The sequence below is a fragment of the Podarcis liolepis genome (assembly GCF_965112155.1).
Source record: "Podarcis liolepis genome assembly, chromosome: 2".
Classification (NCBI taxonomy): Eukaryota; Metazoa; Chordata; class Lepidosauria; order Squamata; family Lacertidae; genus Podarcis; species Podarcis liolepis.
This window is the reverse complement of record NC_139555.1, coordinates 82,054,079-82,074,795: the sequence shown is the minus strand read 5'-3', so window position 1 is coordinate 82,074,795 and position 20,717 is coordinate 82,054,079. Positions and strand designations below refer to the sequence as shown.

Here is a 20,717-nt window from a genome sequence, read left to right as displayed (position 1 = left end):
TTTTTACATAAGTAAAAAGTGACCTTTCCCCATCTGGCATGGTGGTGTGCCTCGAGATTTTTTTCATGAAACAAGTGTGCCTTTGCCCAAAAAAGGTTGGGAAACACTGGATTAAGGTGGGATGAAGAATGGATTGGTGTATATGCTATCTGTCAGGTGTATAGGTTCCTAGTACAGGTGGTACCTAGTAAGATCAGGGCAATCTTCTCTGTTTTTCTCACCCTAAATCAAACACCCATCCCACTTACTAATGTGCTATATACCCAGATTGCTTCTTGTTTCCCAGAGATCTATGGATACAACGCCAGAATTTATACACCTGACTTACACAGTCCTAATTACCCTGCATTCCATGCGTCCTTGTTATTTCCAGGAAGCAATTTGTAAAGAGGACCTAATGTGTGACTTGTCTTTTGCACTTGCACCAGCAAAAGCTGCTACATGGCACTAATTCCCAGTGTTACCAAAATTTCAGAAATCGGGGAGAAGAGGTGGAGGAGGGAGCTGAAGAGGGAACAGGGTTTAGTGAGCAAACTGTGGCAGGAGGGAGTCCAGACTCACAGGAGAGGAGCTGGAGACGAGGCAGACTGCTGAAGAATCCAAGGAGTCCCCTGCCTTCTGCTGCAACCAGCTCCCCTCTCCCCTGGTCACCAGGACACACACCAGTCTCACCACCAATCCCCTGGCACTGAGCCTTCTTCCCTTGGGGATTCCCCAACTGGTGCCTCCCACCACTCCTCTGCAACCAACCAGTCCAGGACACATGTTTGCATATAACGTATCCATGCAGATTCAGTAACGCAGTCCAGATATACAGGTATTCTCCATCTGAAGAAATTAAATCGGTGACTCTATCCCCTATCTCTTTTTCCATCTCACTTCTCTGGGTGACCTTAATTAATACAGATTCATTGGCTTTGGACCCTTAAGTTCTGCTTTCCCACTTACGTTTTTCCACGCCAGAAATAACAGACATTGTTCAGTGGCAGAGTGCTAGGTTCAATTCCTGGCATCTTTAGTTAAAGGTTCTCAGATAACAGGGCTGGGCAAGACCTCTGCCTGAGACCCACTTCCAGGTAGTGCAGACAATATTGGATGACATGGATTAGTGGTCTGGCTCAATAGGAAGCAATTCCATATAGTCATATGTATATGACTTTCTGTTCCTGGAACAACTTCCACCTGATATAATTATCCCAGTTCAACAATACGCTATTTCTTAGACCAGAAACAAGCTGTGTGCACACATTCCCTCATCTCCTTTATCCTCCCATTCCCATCTTCCTTCTCTCATGCATCTTAATTCAATATTCATGGGGTTTGTTAAACCACAGTATTGCATGGCATTGGAATCGGGAAGCTGTGATTTAAGCAGTCCCTACAAACCAGAAGATCAAACCACAGTGTGATGCTGAGTTGATACTCTGGTTTGTAGGAATTCCTTAATCATAAGAAACTATGGTTTAGCAAACCTCAGAAGTATTAAATTGAGGTGCAAGAGAGAAAAGACGGAGGCATGTATGTCTGACTGTTACCCTGGGATCATGACATCTAAACCTGGGTTGGAGAACCTGTGGGCCTCTGGATGCTACTGGGATACAACTTGCATCATTCCTAACTGCACACTGGCTAAGGTGGAAGATGGAATCCAAAAACATCTAGAGGCCCAGAGGTCCTGAGCCCCTCGGTCAAGCAACCTTTCTCTCCTGCTTAAGAACCTTCTTCTAACCACTTTCCTGGACCACAGAGACCTCACTTTTCCTGTGACGTCTGCTACAAGTTAATATTCCTCAGCTTAATCCTTCCTTTTCCATTTTGTTTGTTCCACGATTATAGTGCTAAGAACGTACTGTTTTAAAAAATTAATGCATGCTGCGTTTGTAATGTAATCACCACTGGTTGTTTAAATATGATTTCTTTTTCCTTTGAGGAGCAAAATCTGCATGGTTTCAGTCCGCAGGCCACTTTCTCAGGTTGTTGCATTGACTATCATCTGTTAGTCTGAGGTTGAATACAAATTCCCAGTGAACCACATTGATGCTGATTTGGCTAGCCAATAAATCAAACAATGGTGATAGTGAGAGTGTGAGTTGTTTCTGAAGCCAAAATGGCAGTAGAACAGCAGCAGGAGCAGGAAGAGGGAATGATAGTAGTGAAAGAAAATGGGAACAGGGTACTGCAGGACTAGGAAGCTGAAGAGAGAGAGAGAACAAGCACCAAGGTTCAAGAGTGGTGAAATTGTGATTTAGGGAAAGGAATAATACATATGGGGCAGGTGGACTTAAGAACGCCTGAGCTGATGCTTTTGAAGTGGGTTTGAAGAACAGGGTTGTGACATGTAAGAGGTTCTTGTGGCCAAAGATGTCTTTGAGGCAGGCAGGCAGGCACTCTGTTGGTTGTCACTGGCAGCCTTTGCATAACCAAATTGGACGGTGGCTCCTTCAGGTGTCTGGTTCTCAAGAGTTTACAAAAACCGGGACAAAATGCTAGGGTATATCTGTTTTTAATGCAAGGAATCCTCCCTGTTTTTAGGAACTTGTGGTTACCCTAATTGGCAGGTAAGAGAAACCTCACACCACTCCCAAGTTGCGTGATCCCTATGGAGGCTGGAAATAAGCATTTTCAAGTCAGCATAGTGAGGCCAGTGTCTGCCTTAACTGACAGGCTGTTTCTTATTTTAAAAGGGGAACACAATCTAGATTAGATTATTTCCTTTGTGAGTCCAGTTCATTGTTTTACTGCTCCTTTCACCCATTCTGAAATGCGTCCCTCTCCAAAGTCATCTATTTTATACATATCTTTACAAAATCCTCTTTTGCTGAGCAATGTAGATTTGATCAATGCGCTAGCCAATGAATGGGGTTGATCATATATGGGATCTGAGTGCGTGCATGCCTCCTGTCTTTGTTTTCCTACACGTCTATGATCACTTAACCTTCTGAGCTTATTTTGTAGGCCATAAAAGGGAAACTATCCCTTAACTGCTGTTCTCCTTTTTTTATTTATTAAACACACAGCAGGCATCACATTGAAACTGCCGTGCAAAAAAGAAAGAAAGATATCGATTCTGCCCCTCCCCGTCTGCCAAAAATAATTTGAGAATTAAGTCTGCCTCCTTGACAATTGCAACTGCATTTGTGATCTGTTACTGCTGCCTTGTTTCATTCCGCTCTTGCCCAGTATTGAGAAATAAAACAGAAACACATTGAGCTCGCGTCGCACGCTGTTGCCACACTGCTGCTCTAATGGGCTTACTGACCACAACCTACGGGGGCCAGAATGTGTCAACAGCAAAAGGGCCAACCTCAATCACTGCCTGTGCTTTTTTACTAAGTTGTTACATGTCTAATTCTTTGCAGCTTAGTGCTCCTGCTGCTCTGGCTGCTCCTGTCCAAGGCTCACATCTTGCAGCAGCCTTTCCTACCCCCTGTTGTGCCACAAAGGTCCCAGCAGGAAGTCTTTCAGTGGAGCAGACAAGCCACAGTCTAGAGCAAATAGGGCATCACAATTTCCTAATAAGATGACTTACCAGATTGCAGCCAGAGTGGGGTGGGGTGACTCCGTACCGTTTTCATTTAACCACTTCCCTCCTCAAGCCCCAGGATTTCAACTTGTGTCGAAACCCTAAATCGAGCCCAAATCAAATGGCATTTTATTCCTTCACAAAGTGTTGCCTCCTTAGCTTTGGCTGTCATAAAGCCCCATCTAGTCCTTTGCCAATCAATTAAATCTACTAGTGACTGTCATCACTCCCTCCATCGTAGGCCCCTTGGTGTCAAAGGGGACGAACTCTACTTAGAGTGGGGTGGGATGCGGAGAGGAAGTTCATTACTTACGATTGCCTGCTCAGGGCATTGATTCTGCTTACGGAATGCCAGCGCCGAAGTGGTTAAATGACTTGAACATGGCTTGGTTTCCTGCCTGCACTTGTAGTGGCCTAAGGCGGTGCCTGCTGTTTAGGAGTGAAAGAGAGCGCCTTGCCTCGTCCCAGGTGGCAGACAGGCAAACCATGTTATTAAGAAGCAGAGATCGCAAAACCTTGATCTTCACAAAAAAAGGCCCCATAATTAGTCCCTAGCATGAGAATAAATGGCATTCCACATCAGCAAGGAAGGGAAAAAACAAGCCTCCTTCAGATTTCATTAAGTGATTGGTAATATTGACAGTTTTTAGGATCTCGCAGGGACCTCTTTGTTATTTGAGCCACTTCGGCTCCACACTTTCTCTTTCTACGGTGCTTTAAAGTTTAGGGACATGTTCCAGGAGCCTCACACTCTGGCTTTTAAGGGGAGATGTTGATGTCTTGATAAAGCAAGCCATATGGTCAAATGGAGCTGGGTAAATAAGCGCTTGTTTACACAGTGTGATCATCATCACTACCTTCTCTGAGCCTGATCCAAAGCTCAGCAAGCAGAAGCAACGCAGGACATTGCCTTTTGACAACCAAGGGATTTGAGGCAGGCTCATTCTGAACAATGTATTGATTCTGTAATGCCAGCTTCTGTTTTGCACTCAGGGGGGGAAATGACATATTGAAAAATATGCATTAGGCCAGCTTACATTTCCACAATCTGTGTTTAGGGCTCTTGATATGCATATATAAATATATGAGACAGGGCAAATGTTGTTATGTGTGTGGTTGAGGAGCGGGGGTGGAATCTATCAAGTCATGTCCATTTTACAGATTTGATTTACAGCCGTTCCCAGTAGGGACAGCATCCTGTCTAGGTAAGTCATGTAGCTTAGTCAAGAAATTGCTTGGTAACTTTCAAGGATACTCCTTCCCCCAAGAGTTTGATCCATTTCATTTTATGAATCTCCTGGGGCATCTACTGTTATTCCTAACTCAGATTAGTGATTCTAGCCTTTTCGTCTTCTATTTTTTGGCAGCCTGGGAAGTTCATCAGACCCACAAACTAATTCAGGCACCAGCTGCAATTTTGCCTTTAGATCCTTTGTTCAGATGAACATAATAGCACAATGTATTGGAAACAAAAATAACAAGATGTGGTAGAGCGTGTCCATATTGCCTCGTTGGGTGTGTTTTGCTGTGAAAAGCCTTGAAGTACTGCAGCCACCTCTCCCTTAAGAGGAAATTGTGAATCGTAGGCTGCGAACACACTGTACCTTTCAAACAGCTTTGAAGCACACTCTTTTCCTCAGAGAATTCTGGGCACTGTAGTTTACCCCTCACAGAGTTACAATTCTCTGAAACCCTTAACAAACTACAGTGCCCAGAATGCTTTGAGGGAAAGAATGAACTCTGAAAATGCTTTAAAGATATAGCGTCGTAAGCATGATCTCTGTCTTTTATCTGTTTTCGTCTATAGGCTTTGAAAATGTCCTACCAATTTGCACACACCAAAAGCCTTATCTGGGGATTCTTTGCCCTGCATGACTATGATCCCATGAGAGGAAGGTTGGGAGTTTTCTCCCTGGCCCTGCCTGCTTTATTGCATCCCTGACAGAGTTTCCAGAGCTCTCCACTTCTGCAGCGGCAAACCCACCCTATTCATGTAAGCTTCCTACATGCTTTGGAACCCTAAAAGACCAGAGTTCTAAACTGTGTGGACAACCTCCATGAGTTGAAAAACCTCCCCACTGCAGAAGTAGACTCTTGAACACATGGATGGCTGCAAGAGCATCAAATGCAGTGCAACATAAGGAGTGTGGCCAGGAAATGCAACCCCCCAAAAACTTCGCATTTACTGAATTGTTTTCACTAGAATCATATGAAGTAAATCCCCACCGTTCACATTTAACAAACAGTAAGTAAAGAAAAGTTGACTTGCTCAAGTCTACTAAGCAGTCTTGTCTCCACTGAACCTCAGTTGCTCTTTAATTCTACAATGGCCTATGTTTCTTGTAAGTACTCTATGAAATGACATGCACTAGTAAACAAAATATTTCTATTACCGTATAATAATTTAAGAATAATGTTTTCTTTCTATAGTACATAAGTTTTAAAGCTGCCCCTTTTGAGTACAGATTGGTAATGCTGATGTACTAACATTTCCAAATACTGATGGAATTTATTTCATTTGTTTTTATTTGATGCATGCCTAAATTACCAAGCCTGTGTTGCTTTCCGGATTTAGCATTTTCTGGATAGAGCATGCCAAGCTTTGTGTACAATTCAAATGAAGAGATTTCCTTCACTTTTACTTAAACCTGTGAATTTTTATTGATCTGAGAAGTAAAAAACAGGACACCCAAACTTTGGCTGATTTACTAGGTCTAAACAATAAAGACTAACATCAGTTTTGACAACAAACAAAACCAGTTTCTGTTCTATTGGTTATGTTTAAAAGATTTCAGTTTCAAACCAAACAGAACTTGTGGTTATTCTGTCAGATATTTATATAGCCACGGGGGCGCCATAGTCATGCACCGCATACATCATTGTATTTTTAAAATGTACTTAATGAACATTTTTTTTTCTCTTCTGGTAACTACTTCATTGCCTTAAATGAATGCATTCCATTAGAATTTGTAACAAATGAGTACTTTGTGTTTGCATTAATGCCAAACACGTTTAACAAATTTTTAACAAGGAACCCTGGCAAGAAGCCAAACTCCTAGAGGGACACTGAAGGAATGCTATAAATTTAAACTGGATTTTACCTTTTCACTTAACTCAGCAAGTGTCTTAGGTGTCTTTGGCATCTTGGTATTTGCTGCTTTTCCATTTCGAGTTAGCTGAAATTTTGTATTGGGGGGGGGGGCAGGTCAAAATTCTTTTTCCATAGCTAGTTCTGTTTGCTGGATACTTTTTAACACACATGCAACTTGAAGAGGAATCCTTGGTTATTAAATTGGAACTTTGATTAAATGTTGTGCTTGCGCGGTTTTTGCACTTGTGAAACTATGATTTTGAGCAAACTTCATTCACAATAGGAAACCTCTGTATGTTGGGACCAAGACTGCTTTAAGTCACGTCAGATCATACACTGCCATTAGGAAAAAAATCACAGTTTAGATTTATGCAGAAAGCAAACCCAGTAATGGTTTTCGAAAACCTCCTGATGCTGTGTCTTGTGTTCACAGCTGGGTTGCAAATTTCTGATGATGTTTGCAACTGCAGTTTTCTTGGGGGAAGCCTTACCCTCAGCTGCTCCGAAGTGATGATGACATTGTTGGCTGGAATGGTGGGACTCCATTCCACAGGGTCATGTCTTAAGTAGTCCCACGGGAATCAGGTATGCTGCAATGTGGGCTGGCGCTGTGAAGTTAATAGGTAGTTTCCAAACCGCTTGGCTACTTTGCAGAGAATGCTTCACGGAGAATTTCTAACATGCTGGGTTACCACACAGCATTTTATAGGGAAGCGGGGAAAGGAAGCACAGAGGCTACTAGGCCACATGCAAGGAATCCTTGCAACAGTGGGAGGGTGGTTAACAATGTGGCGGCCGGATTTCAGGCGTGTGGTGGGTAACCTGAAGCTGCCTGTTGGGATGGGAGGAGCAAGGCTCTTCAGAAGCTGGGAGACACAGACCACACTGTGAGGGGCCTGGTGGATGCAGCAGTGAGAATGGAATGTGAAGGGGGGACCAGCAGCACCCACCAATCACAGGGCTGCGTAGGAAGAGAGCAAGGAAGCATCAGATAACTCCAGGTCAAATTTGGGGGACAATCTGATACAGGGAGTGATGGTGCCCTTCAGCATAGGGATGGGGGAAGATGGTGGCTTTCCAGAAATATACTGGAGGGGGGTAGGAAAGAAAGAGGATAATGATGGTGATAATTATAATAAAAATGAACCACCTGTTCATTCCTTTCACTTCTTTGGGCTTTCGGACACAGGTTATGTGCATGTGCATACAAAAACAGAACCAAAGAAGGTCATTGTAGGTCAATGTTGTTATTATTTTTTATAAAAAGCTCTTTTCCCCGTTAGCAGTTTTGCACAAGACAACTAAATAATAATAAAGATTTGCGCATGCCTTGTGCTGGGCTTCCTACCCCAAGGAGTAAGGCAGCCTCCTAGAGAGCTGGTCTATCCGCTCTGCGTGGAGTGCTCACTGTAGAGCAACCCCTCTCTCACAGTAGATCACTTTTATGGGGAGGAAAATCTGCAGCCTGCCTAGGAGTGTCTTGTCATCACAAAGAACAGCTAGGCAGAAGGAGGCATAGGTGCCTCCGATCTTCAGACCCTTCCTCCAGCGCTGAAAGTTTTGGCTCTGAGAAGGTTGCTCTCAGCAATGGTTAGACAGGAGAAAGCAGCCAAGGAAACGTCACCAGACACGCAAAGAGCTGTCCACAAACACTTGAAGCTAACGTGTGCTTCAGTGTGTCCACAGCTGGGCAAAGTGTGAAGACTTGTAGGATTTTGTCCCAGATTGGTTTATGTATGGATCAGCAGCTTGCAGATCCAAAGGCAAAAAAGTGCAGATGAGAGAATGTCATGTAGATGCTGGGGAAATCCCGCAGGCATGAGGAGCTTCAAATCCACACTGAACTGCCATGAAACGCCCTAAGTCATGCTTAGCAATCAGCACATTACTCCTTTCAAATATTGTCTGCTAATAATAGGGGGATATAAGAATTAGCAGTGGGGATGAACCCCTTTCAGGCAAGAGTAAGCTGTTGTTCTTGTGTCATCATATTCTTAGGCCAGGGAAAATGCAGAACACAAACTCAGTGATTTTACACTCCAAGCACAATAATGAATGTGCTTTCTTCAGTAAAGAGAGCTGACAGCAAATTCAGGTGACACATTTAAATATATTAAGACAAAATGACAATGAAGTAACCTAATATTGTATGAATGGTAGTTGGATAGTCCCAATGCTTAATTAGATATCAATTTCCCAGTAATAAAACCGTTGTTTAGATTGATAAAATTATTTATAGGACACCTTTTGGGACATAGCTCACCAGGGTGACTCTCATTGTCATAAACGCAAAATAAATATAATGATATGAAATAATCACAATTAGTGGCATAGTAATTTTTTTAAAGACCAGTTAGAAGACTTAAAACAAAGACTTATAGAACAATTGAGCAGAACTATGCTTTAAACTAACTTTAAAATTATTACTTACTTACTTACTTACTTACTTACTTACTTACTTACTTACTGAATTGGTTAGTTTCTTTATCTTGCCCAGGGCCACCCAAAGCAACTTACAACCAAACAGACAGTCAGACAACCCCCCCACAAAGATACATTAATGCTAAGAGAAAAAGGAATACATTAAAAACATCCCGTCCACTTCAAAAAGGGCACAGAGAGTTAAAGGCCAAAGGCCTTATTCTAGAGGAAAGTTTTTGCCTTGCACCTAAAGATGTACTGAATAATGAGGGCGCCAGGCGAGCCTCCCTGGGGAGAGCATTCCACAAATGTGGTTTATGATTCTGGCTTGTTCCAAAGCTGGTAACCATAGTTTCCCAGTACATATGAAATGGGAAACTGTGGTTAATTAGAGACTTCCTGGTTTAATCCCAGGGCACTGAGAAGGGAGGAGTGAAGGAGCTGCAGGCACGGACAAAAGGATCATTCATTTCTTGGTTTATTAAATTCAGTTTTGACTGCCCAAATGCAGAAATCTATCCCCTACCCTCTACCCCAGTCTTTCGCTTACTTCCACGTCAGTTGTTTGCCTTCTATGTGGGCCCCATGTGTAATATGTCAGAAGAGGACACTTTAGAATTTTGTTAATGAGTTTCTCTTGCCGCAAACATTTGGAAAGCATCTGGAACAGAATGGACATTAACCCAGATGTCAAAAATAGCCTGCATTTTACTACCGTTATTAAACAGCTTCCCCTTTCACCCGTTTGTGTTTACCCTATCCCTCTGCTTCCTTCTGCAAATCACTCTGGAAAGGAAAGGGATGGAGGTACCAAGTGGGTTCGTCAGGCAGCAGGTGTCTTTATTCCAAAGAAAAACAATCTGAAGAACAGTCGCAAACTATAGGACCCTTTTGCATCCTTCTGTTCCCAACATGCAATATTTACTCCGCAGTGCTGGTGCTGAGTGTCAGTCGCTTTCACCAACGTCTCCTGAAGGTCTGCTGTGCTTTAGAACGGGGTCATTCTTTGCGCTTCTGCGTGGAAATCTGTTTTAGAGCCTCAGGTGTGCTCATGCACACAGGTTTGGGGCAACACAGGTATGGGGTCTAATCCAGAATTCCAGCCTATGGAAGAGTGCCATTGCCCCTACATAGAAATATGTGGTCCTGGTGCTAGAAACCCTGAGCCCTGTCATACAGTCTTTCTCTGTACAGCCAGGGTGGGGAATCGATGACCCTTCAGATGGTGTGGACTCCCATCAGCCCCCATCCAGCAATGGTGCAGTTTCTACAGCAATGTCATACAGGTTGTCAGGCTTCTAGTTGCACACTGAGGGCAACTAGAGAGAGAGGAGTACTGGCAGTGGTACCTTGTGAACGGATGTTTCCCTCAGAATGTGACCCTAAGTTACTTACTAGGAAAATAGGTTCCCCTGAAATCACTGTATGAGTAGGTGCTTTGTTTATGACTGGAATGTGTCAGCCTTGTGTGTTCTGCATATACAGTAACCGGAGAGAATGGTGCAAACTGCATTCAGTTCTAGCAGGTGTTGGAAAGCAAGATTCTTCTTCCTCCCTCTTGCATTTCTCCATTTCTCTTTTTGTAGAAATGTGTGCAGTTTCTTGATGAGTGGATCAGCCGATAGAGAAGAGGTTCATTCAAGTATTTTGATATTGTTTGCTGAAGTCTGAAGGGGCAGCTAAATAACAAATCTGCCTTCTGCATTTTATTGCTCGTCCTCGTTCCTTTATTTGAGCAGAATGTTTGTTTCAACAGCCTCAGTGAGTGTGAAGGGATGCTTCAGCTTGTAAAACATCAAAAACATTGGGAAATTGCAAACTTGTTTTATTCAGCTCCCAACCTGGTGCAAAGGGGGGGGGGGTCATAGATGGTTCTTATAGTTGGAACATGTGCTTCTTGTTAATTCACATGGGTGCTTCCTGTGTATATATATCTCTTGGAGTAATCCTTGGTGCCCAAAGAATGGGAACTATGTAGTTTGCAAAATGCAAAGTGTGTTACAGTTTTCATAAAAAGTTTGCAAAGGTTTTATGTGCCAGAACTAGTAACTTGATCTACTTCAGGAACTCCCAAACTTTCCAACTCTGTGGAAATCACTTCTTCTTGTGCCAGAGTTGGATCCGAACTTGTAATGAAGTCAATGGGAATCTCTCCATTAACATGAAAAGGTTTTGGATCAGGCCCCAACAGTGTTAAACAATTTGCAGTTTTCATTTACTTCTCCAGTACAGATGATAAACCAATAATTCTGCTTGAGAATAACCTCAGCTAATTCAAATACTGTTATTGTTGTTGTTGCAGCAGCTGTTGTTTAATGTTTTAGTTTTGCAGGCTTTTACAGTTTTAACAGGATTGGATTAATGCAAAGGATTTAGATGTGCGAAGTATGAAATATTGGGACATATTGGTGGCAATTGTAGGGTTAGAACATTGAGCGTCAACAGGAGAGATAGGACTATACCAGCTCCAAGTTTCTATGACTCTTGACCTGGATTCATAGTCCCAAATAGTTTTGTTTCTGAGAATTCAGAAAATACTATTTACCGCATTCCATTTAAAACACACACACACACACACACACACACACCAGGGCTAGCAACTTGAAAGGTTATACAGTGGTACCTTGGGTTACAAATGCTTCGGGTTACAAAACTTTGGGTTACAAACTCCGCTAACCTGGCAGTAGTACCTTGGGTTGAAAACTTTTCCCCAGGATGAGAACAGAAATTGCGCGGTGGCAGCGGGAGGCCCCATTAGTGAAAGCACACCTCAGGTTAAGAACGGTTTCAGGTTAAGAACGGACCTCCAGAACAAATTAAGTTTGTAACCTGAGGTACCACTGTACATCATCTCTATATTATGTAGCCCAATGTAAATTGTCCTTGTATGTTGTCACATGTGTATTTTTTAGGACAAAGAAAAACTTTTAAAATAATCTTTTCAGACACATCATTTATTAAAAACTACAGACAGAAGCATGTTATTCTCAGTGTTGTACTATTCACAGACATATTGGAAATGCATTTTATAACAGCATACGGATACTGTAAGGTAATTCTATGGATAATGTCTGAACCGCAGACTTACTTTTAACGTGCTAATAAACTGTGAAGCATTCATTTTTAATTTTTTCCTGTGTGATGGAAGGAAAAAAGCATTCTAAAGAAGACTATTTCCAGTACTGAAGTAATGCATATTGTTTTTAGAATAAAGAGGGAAAGACTATACCTTGATTTTACACTTTGCTGCAGTTGGTTAGGATCCAGATTTCTAATTTATGTCACTTATCTTTGGGGAAAGGCTGTGGAGTCTACAATAGTTATTGGCATAGGTACTACAATACTGAACCAAGGTGTCTTTGAAGCAGAAATGTGCTTTAAATGTATGGTTTGTACACAGCCCTTGATAGAACTGCATCAATCTCTAAAGCTCTATCTATAGATGTGGTCTCCATGGCCAAGAGCACAAGTCTTCAACTGTGCCTTTCCTGGACAAGGATAGCTTAGCCACTGTGCCTCATGCACTGAGTGACAACTGAGGCTATTTTAGTACCTTCTGTGTGGAGCTTCCCTTATGACTGGTTTGGAGGCTGCAACTGGGGCAGAATATCATGACAGGTGATGAATGGTGCCCCTTACACTATCTTCACCCCTGTATTCAACTGGAGTTACAAATGTCTACAGTTCTGGCTTCTGATGCTTTACTACATCAGCTTCCCTACACCACTTTCAACTTGAATTTAGCCTGATCTTTTATTCTCCTTCCTCCCCCCCTCCCCTTTTTATGAAGATTACCCGCTCTGGGATCCCACAGCTAATTCTCCCCTGGCCTCCTTGCTGGCCCAGATAGGACTAATTTAGCCAGCTAGCCCTGGTGATCATCTAATGTTTATTGGGTGGATTTTCCCCTAAATTGATTTTAGAACTTTAAATTTATTGTTATTCATTCTTTTATACTGTATTTTATACTGTTTTTGTTGTATCACAATTAAGTGTTTTAAATTTGTTGTTAGCTGCTCTGAGCCCAGTTTTCTGAACCGGGAAGGGCGTGGTATAAATAAATAATAATTATTATTATTATTATTATTATTATTATTATTATTATTATTATTACATGGGCTGAATCCCAAGAATATTCGACAAGTAGAATGACTTCTGCTCATTCAATGCAGCTTCCTTTCCTCCTCCTCCAGGGGTTGTAGGAACCCCCCAGAGCAGGGGTGTTGGATTTTGGTTTTTTTGAGGGGGTGTACAGGCTATATTAGGGATGCGGGTGGCGCTGTGGGTTAAACCACAGAGCCTAGGACTCGCCGATCAGAAGATCAGCGGTTCAAATCCCCGCGACGGGGTGAGCTCCCATTGCTCAGTCCCTGCTCCTGCCCACCTAGCAGTTCGAAAGCACGTCAAAGTGCAAGTAGATAAATAGGTACCACTCCGGCAGGAAGGTAAACGGCATTTCGCCAGAAGCGGCTTAGTCCTGCTGGCCACATGACACGGAAGCTGTGCGCTGGCTCCCTTGGCCAATAAAGCGAGATGAGCGCCGCAACCCCAGAGTCGGCCATGACTGGACCTAATGGTCAGGGGTCCCTTTACCTTACAGGCTGTATTGGGAGGAAGGAGAGGGAGAGTAAGTTCCATTGCATGAGTGGAAATCATACTGCTCATGCGTTATTTTTGTTGGCTGCAACCCAGTACCCGAAACGTAGCCTTCCTACTGAGATAGCTCCAGTTTGCTGGTAGAAGGGAGAATGTGACCCACTTCAGGTTCTTCATGAAAAAGCAGACTACCCCTCTATATGCATCTCCATCGCAGATAACTATAGATCAGGAGCCTCCACAGTTAGAATGGCGAAATATTCCTTTTGTCTGTTTAATCATCTACCCATCACCTTTCTCTAAAACGACTCAAGATGGCATCTGACCAAACAGAAACAATACAATAAAAAGTGAAATGAAAGTGTGGCTGCAGGAAGCCTTTGCTGACCTGAACTGGGTCCTACTGTGTCTCCAGAAACTATGTGAGCTCACCATTTTGGATGGCTTCTTGTTTTGCTGCAGTTATCAAGAGGAGCTGGAGAAAGAAGCAAGCGCAAGGCAGCACTGCAGGACAATGAGAGACGAGAGAGAAGAGGGTGATTTGCTGCAGTGGGGATCTGAATGCAGTCGCCACTCTTGGAGCTCCACCCCCCAAAAGATCACAGACGTGGGCGGGGCACATGAAGGTTGCCATCAAACAATAAGCTGCACAAACGGGTGTCCTTCTCCATTATTTCTTGTAATACGTTACGAAGTCAGATACTTTGGAAAACAATTAAGGGGACTTGATTGGGAATTAGAAGAACTTCATTTCCTTTAACAGGGTCGTATGAATTATTCCAGAAATATTTTTTTTAAAGAAAACTGAGTTACCATCTGTTCTGAACATTACTAAATGAAGTTAATTAAAGTGGGATCTTTAATTTGACAGATTTGTATTAATTTTAATCTGTAGTTGAGGTTCCATTAGCTGCAGTATCGTTGTCTGCTGTTTCTGGTTAGTTTCTTCTAAAGTATCACTTCTAAAGCACTAGATTATTACAGGGACTAGCAAGCTGTTTCATAATGGTGTCGGCATTAGTCATACCCCCAGTAACGTGGGCTTTTCAGGGTAATAAAAACAAAGTCTTTGCCCTCCTCTGTTTCTTTACTGTTACTCAAGCCATTTTGATAATGCAACCAATATTAAGCTCTGGGCCAGGTTGGAAATGAAATCAATTTTTACTACTAATATCTGTTGGCGTATGAAAATATGGTGTGTGTCTCTGACAATGCATGGGGCATCTAACAGTGCAATCCTATACATATCTAGTCAGAAGTAAGTCCCATAGAGCTCAGTGGGGCTTACTCCCAGGTAACTGTGTAGGACTGCAGCCTAAAACGATTAGCAATTATTTGTATACAGTGGTTGATGTATGTCTGGAAGATAAAAGCTTGACGCAAGAATCTATACTTGTATACGAGCGTCTATGAAGATGCATCAAACTTTTATCATCCAGATGCACAACAGTATTTAATATAAAAGCTGGGACTCTTGATTTTTTTTTCTAATTCAAAAGAATGTTGTGATTATTAAATATATGCATTGGGTCTCCTTTACGGGAAGGGACCCTTCCTCATTGTTTTCTGAACAGGGAAACAATACGTACCATGGTTTATAATGTATTTTAGATGTTAAACAAAGAAGTATCGATGAATGAGTAGATAATTGAAAATTATCTCTGTCATCCAGCAAAATATAATAAATGTGAACATGTTAAAAACACATGCCAGGGGAATAGACAGGTGTGGGGGGAGAGCCCTGGAGCTATTATGTGTAGTGACAGACTATTATTGATGTTGAACTATCTGCTGTTTCCCCAAAGTAAGGGTCTTCCCTTAGTGAGCATTTTCGTTCCATCTGGCATACATGCTCATGACAAGAGCTCAGTCCTGTGACTGGCATATCTTTTTGTCAGTGAGAGGGGCACTTACAGGCTTGTAAGTGGATATTGACTTATCTGCACTTCTTAGAAGCAAACAACATGTGCAATCCACCAGACACCTTCTGTTATGAAACCTCCATTCATTTTAATAAGATGTGAGCTGGGCTTTGTTGAAATGAATGGATGTCGTGGAGCAGAAATGGTAGGTGGATTGGCCCTCCCCCATAAAATTAAACATGTGTGGCCTTAATTCTTGGTACTTTCTTTCTTTCTTTTTTTCTTTCTTTCTTTGCTGCTGTGGAAAAAAACAGTTTTTGAACAGGATAGTCATAAAATCTTGCACTTAATTTAGAAATATGTCATTATTTTTGAATGGTTGGTGCAATTAATCTTGATCATCCAGTATGAGCCATACATATGAACCCCCTGGAAATTATTATTTGCCTAGAAAAGAGTAATTTATTAGTTGGTTGCACCATCGTTCTCGATGAAATTGAAGAGCCAGTGAATGCAAGCAGAATTTCTGCTCAATGTTAATTCAATTCAATACATGGAATAATAAATCTGTATAAAATATGTATAGCATAGATTATCCATATTCATTTATATTTTAAAAGTTTGTCCTTTGACTTTCAATGGGGTTTTGAACCTTGGGTTTGTTTGTTTGTTTGTTTGTTTGTTTGTTTGTTTGTTCATTTTAAAATGGAAAGCTCCTGGGAGTTTCTTTAGCACATATGACAAATGTTGCACTTGTGAACTTGGACAACAAAACGTGTTACTTTTGACAAAGTTGTTGTCCTAGTAAGGGATGGCTGTCTGGGCACAGTCCACTGGGATGTTCTTTTGCACAATCTCCATTGAACTGAAAGGAGGAAGACTAGGATATGAGCTGTTGCAGAGCTCCCATTCTTTCCAACAGGGCTTGTGCAAGAGAGCTTTGCGGAAGATTGTGCCTTCTGTGTCTCTTACAGTCAGGTCTTTACCTTAATTCTGCAACTGAATACTTGAAGTAGGAAATAAACTAGGGAAACATAGGGTCCTTAAAAACAAAACTGTATAGTTAGATATTTATATGTATGTGCCAATTTTGTCACAGATATTATTTTGGGGGCATTTTTGTTTTATTTTTGCTCCTTTCATGTTGGTAAGAGCATTGAACCTAACTTTTATCAAAGCCTAAGACTTAGCCTCTACAGAAGAAAATTTTGTCTAACATTGCTTTTTCCCATTTCACATGATATATACTATGATGTTTGGCGGGGGAATCTTTTCATACACTAAAATAGAATCTCGGGGTTTACAATAAACACTGTGATGTTGGGCAAACATTTTATTCGAGCAATGTTTGGTAGATTTCTTCCCCCTTGAAATGTAAAAAAGTCAAACAAGCCTTTTGGTTAACATTTAAGATGAGTATTATTTTACTGTGGGATCAAACTTGTACTGCACATTCTTTCATTTAAATGTACAGAATGAATTTTGTATTTAAATGAATTTTGTGTATCCAGTATGCACGTAAATGCACATTGACTTTCATTTGAAAGTGGGTTTCAATTTCCTTTTTAAACAGTGTTTATGAAAAGATTTCAGATGTGTCACAACCTATACCTGCATTTTCCTTTGGTGTAGAGTGATTGTTTGAATGTGATGTTCTGCAACAATGGGTCAGCATTCCCTATTTACCTTTGACCCTCATTTGATAGTGCTTCTTGTAATAATTTTCTCCAAGTGAGTGGCATGTTCTGGATTGTGATCTTGACATGTGATTAAGGACATTGATATGAAACTAAGGAATCCTTAGAAATTACCAGTGGGCATGTTTTAGAACAGTCATTGTAATTTTAATGTCTCGTAGAAGTGTAAAGTACCAAGGTATTTAGAATTCATAACATTGTTATCATGTGTATGAGAAGTGCTTGGTGTTGATCAGCTCGTTTATATTCATCAAATAAATCTGGTTTCTTTCTGAACAATGTGTTGTATCGTTCAATTTAAGAACTGAGTATGATGCAGCAATAGGGACCTGTGAGTGAAGTCTGATTTTGTGCATGGAAATGCTATCGTGAAGCATCAGGTCCTGCAAGGAGACAAAGCAAACATCTGTGTCCAATAATGGATCTGCATGCCTGGCATAGATCACAAGCATGACTGCAATGAACCTCAAATAGAAGGTGAGGTTCTTCAGTTTTGGAATACAACACTGTAGCTATATTCCCATCCACACTTGTACCTTTAAAGCACTATCATACCACTTTAAACAGTCATGGTTGTCCCGCCCCACCCCCAAATCCTAGGAACTATTCTCTGCTTAGGGTGTTGAGAATTGTTACAAAATCCCCATTGCACTTACATTGCTACAAGTCCCAACACGGTTTAACAATCAATTGCTCTTCGTAGGGAACTCTGGGAATTACATCTCTCTGAGGAGAGAGACTTTCTCTTTTAGTAACAGTCAATAATTTATATGGTTTTGCAGCTCTTTTTAAGTTGGATTGTAAAGAGCTTTCTGCGTGGTTATCATACAGAAGGCCTTTTCGGTAGTCATGCCCGCCCGGTGGAACGCCCTCCTGTCGGATGTCAAGGAAATAAACAACTATCTGACTTTTAGAAGACCTGAAGACAGCCCTATATAGGGAAGTTTTTAATGTTTGATGTTTAATGTTTGATGTTACCGTGCTTAATTTGTTGGAAGCCCCTGAGAATAACTGGAGCAACCCAGTCAGATGGACAGAATTATTATTATTATTATTATTATTATTATTATTATTATTATTATTCCCAAAATCTGGCTTCTGGTGTGGAATCAGTTCCTCCCACAAATTATTGAGACGTGTTCTCTCTCTCTCTCTCTCTCTCTCTCTCTGTGTGTGTGTGTGTGTGTGTGTTTGTGTGTAAGTAATGCTTGTCACCCTTATATTGTAAAGAAAGTCCAGCTAATGCATGGCTAACTTTTGCTAATGGACCCACTTTAGTGCTTCTCTTGCTGTTGGAGAATGGGGCATCCTACCTCCTATTTATGCACTGCCTCTTACTTACCTGAACCCTTAGAACCTCCATGTTTAGAAGCGGTCTACCTCTGAATAGCAGGTGATTGAGGGGGATGAATGAAGACGGCTGGCTCCATGTCCTTCTTGTGTACTTCCCAGAAGCATCTGGAGAGCCACTTCTGGAAACAGGATGCTGGGTTAAATGGACTCTTGGTCTGATGCAGCAAAGCTGCTCTTATGTGAAATCGCTTTCACTTGTTCACCCACAATTCCTGGCAAAGAAAGAAGAATTTACAAGTCTTCCAAGAGGCAAATTGTGTAATGAGATTGAGCATATGTAGAAAATATATTGGTAGACTGCCATAGAACGCTCCTTTGGGCTGAAAAAAAGGCCAAAGCAAAATAAATAAACAAACACGTGAAGTACAGAACAAAAAGGGAGTACATTTCATGGGTGGATAAATGGTTGGATAAATTAGTACCTCAGAGACACTGAGACAAGTGATAGAAATTAGTTCAATAGTAAGACAGCTTTCTGGTTTCAGGAACTGCAGCATTTTTAGTGTGAGATTGCAGCTATCCAACCATTTGTTAAGAAATGTGTTTATATGCTATCCATGAAGGTGATCTAAGGTCAATGTCTGTGATGCGTCAGTTTGGAACCTAGAAGCACTCGCTCCTCTGTCAGCTGTATCAAAGGGTCTTGTGAGAGAAATCTAACAACTTTGGATAAACACAATGCTGGGCAAAGAAGCCGTATGTCCAGCTGTTTAAAAAACTGCTCCAGGTCCCCACCCCAAAGAACTAAGTGGGCTCCAGATGTTCTGGCAGCTAACGGCCACAGCAGGTCTTCAGCCTCATGACACAATGATGAACAATCATCCAACTCCAGATGGTGCCTCAGCCAATTAGGGGAAACAAGTATATGGAGAGCGTGAGGCTAGAGGCCTTTGGAATGCCCCAGGTTCACTCTGGATGGCCCCAAACTGCGCCTCTTGTAAATGTTTATAAACTAGTACGACAGCCTCTTGGACCAGGGCTCATGAAGTAGGTGACAGATCTGGACCTCATGGGAGAGAAAGCGGTTCCACCCACCACCGCCTCTGCCATCACTGCTGCCTCCTCCTCCTCCCTCTCCCCTTTCATCCCCTGTTTGGTCAGGGACGGGGTACATAGTGCTCTCCAGGTGTTGTTTGACTCCATGCCCCATCAGCCACAGCCAGCATGGCCCAATGTTCAAGGATGAGGGGAGTGGAAGTCCAGCAAGAGCTCTCTCTGTGTGGTCTATCATTGGTGGGGGGGGGGGACACCTCAAATTCCTATAGGCCACATATTTTTTCTGGTTTCATATCTCCTCTTAGCCCAGAAACTCGTTGGGTGGCAGCAACACATTTTGCTGCATGCAACAAAGCAGCAAATGGCACCGTCCTCACCTGCAGTTCAAGGTTTAGCGCACCCAAGGCCTGTCAAGTTATTTTGGTATCTGAAGCACCACCATTGCCTTACCTCTCTGGCCATAACAAATGCAACAATCATAAAATAACTAACCATTTGCTACCCTTCCATTTGGCTCAGCAGAAACTGCTTCAGGCAGCCTCCCCACTCTGCCCAGTGTTAGGGCTGGTTCCTGTAAGGAGTTTTCAGATCTGAGAGCGGGAGGCTGGGAATCTGAGGGTGAATGTTGGAAAATGGAAGGGCTGGATCAGCCTATATTAAGCCTCACTCCAAAGTATGGGAGGGACATTTTATTTCATATTTATTTCATAAAACGTATGTACTACTTGATTGTAAAAAACTTCAAATCATCACACTTGTGTTATTTGTCCTCACTCTTCTGAACTGAAGATTGCAAACAACAAGGGGATCAAGTTTATCATCATCATCATCATCATCATCATCATCAGTGATTCACTTCCCATGAGGCATTCCAAAGTGATACACAAATACAATGAAAACACGTAAGAAACAGCTGCATATATGAAAACAGTTAAAGCAATTGGAGTGCTTGTGGCAGCAATTAGTTTTACTAAATAAAATAATTCATACCCATTTGTTCCACTGTTCACTTCTGGTCCAAGTGCCATATTGTTTCCATATCTCTTGCGCCGCTAATTCCAGGTCAAAAGTCAGCGAGTTGAGCCTCAGAATCAGTTCAAAATCAGGGTGTCACTAGCCAATTATGCCATGGAAATACAAAGAAGACAGCGTGATTGTTAAATCGCAGGCCTTTCCAG

At 41.9% G+C, this 20,717-nt stretch overlaps 1 protein-coding gene across 13 annotated transcripts in view; it reads left to right on the top strand.

Annotated features, from left to right (window-relative positions):
• Positions 1-17,466, top strand: part of ERC2 (ELKS/RAB6-interacting/CAST family member 2) — a 510,602-nt gene extending 493,136 nt beyond the window's left edge. For all 13 annotated transcript variants that reach the window (XM_083489222.1, XM_083489221.1, XM_083489224.1 and 10 more), the window contains one exon: positions 14,094-17,466. Coding sequence is in view for 1 of the 13 variants with exons in the window: in XM_083489225.1 (XP_083345351.1) it covers positions 14,094-14,171 (78 nt within the window). In the remaining 12 variants the exon portion in view is untranslated. The remainder of the gene's footprint in view (positions 1-14,093) is intronic.
• Positions 17,467-20,717: the final 3,251 nt, after the last annotated feature.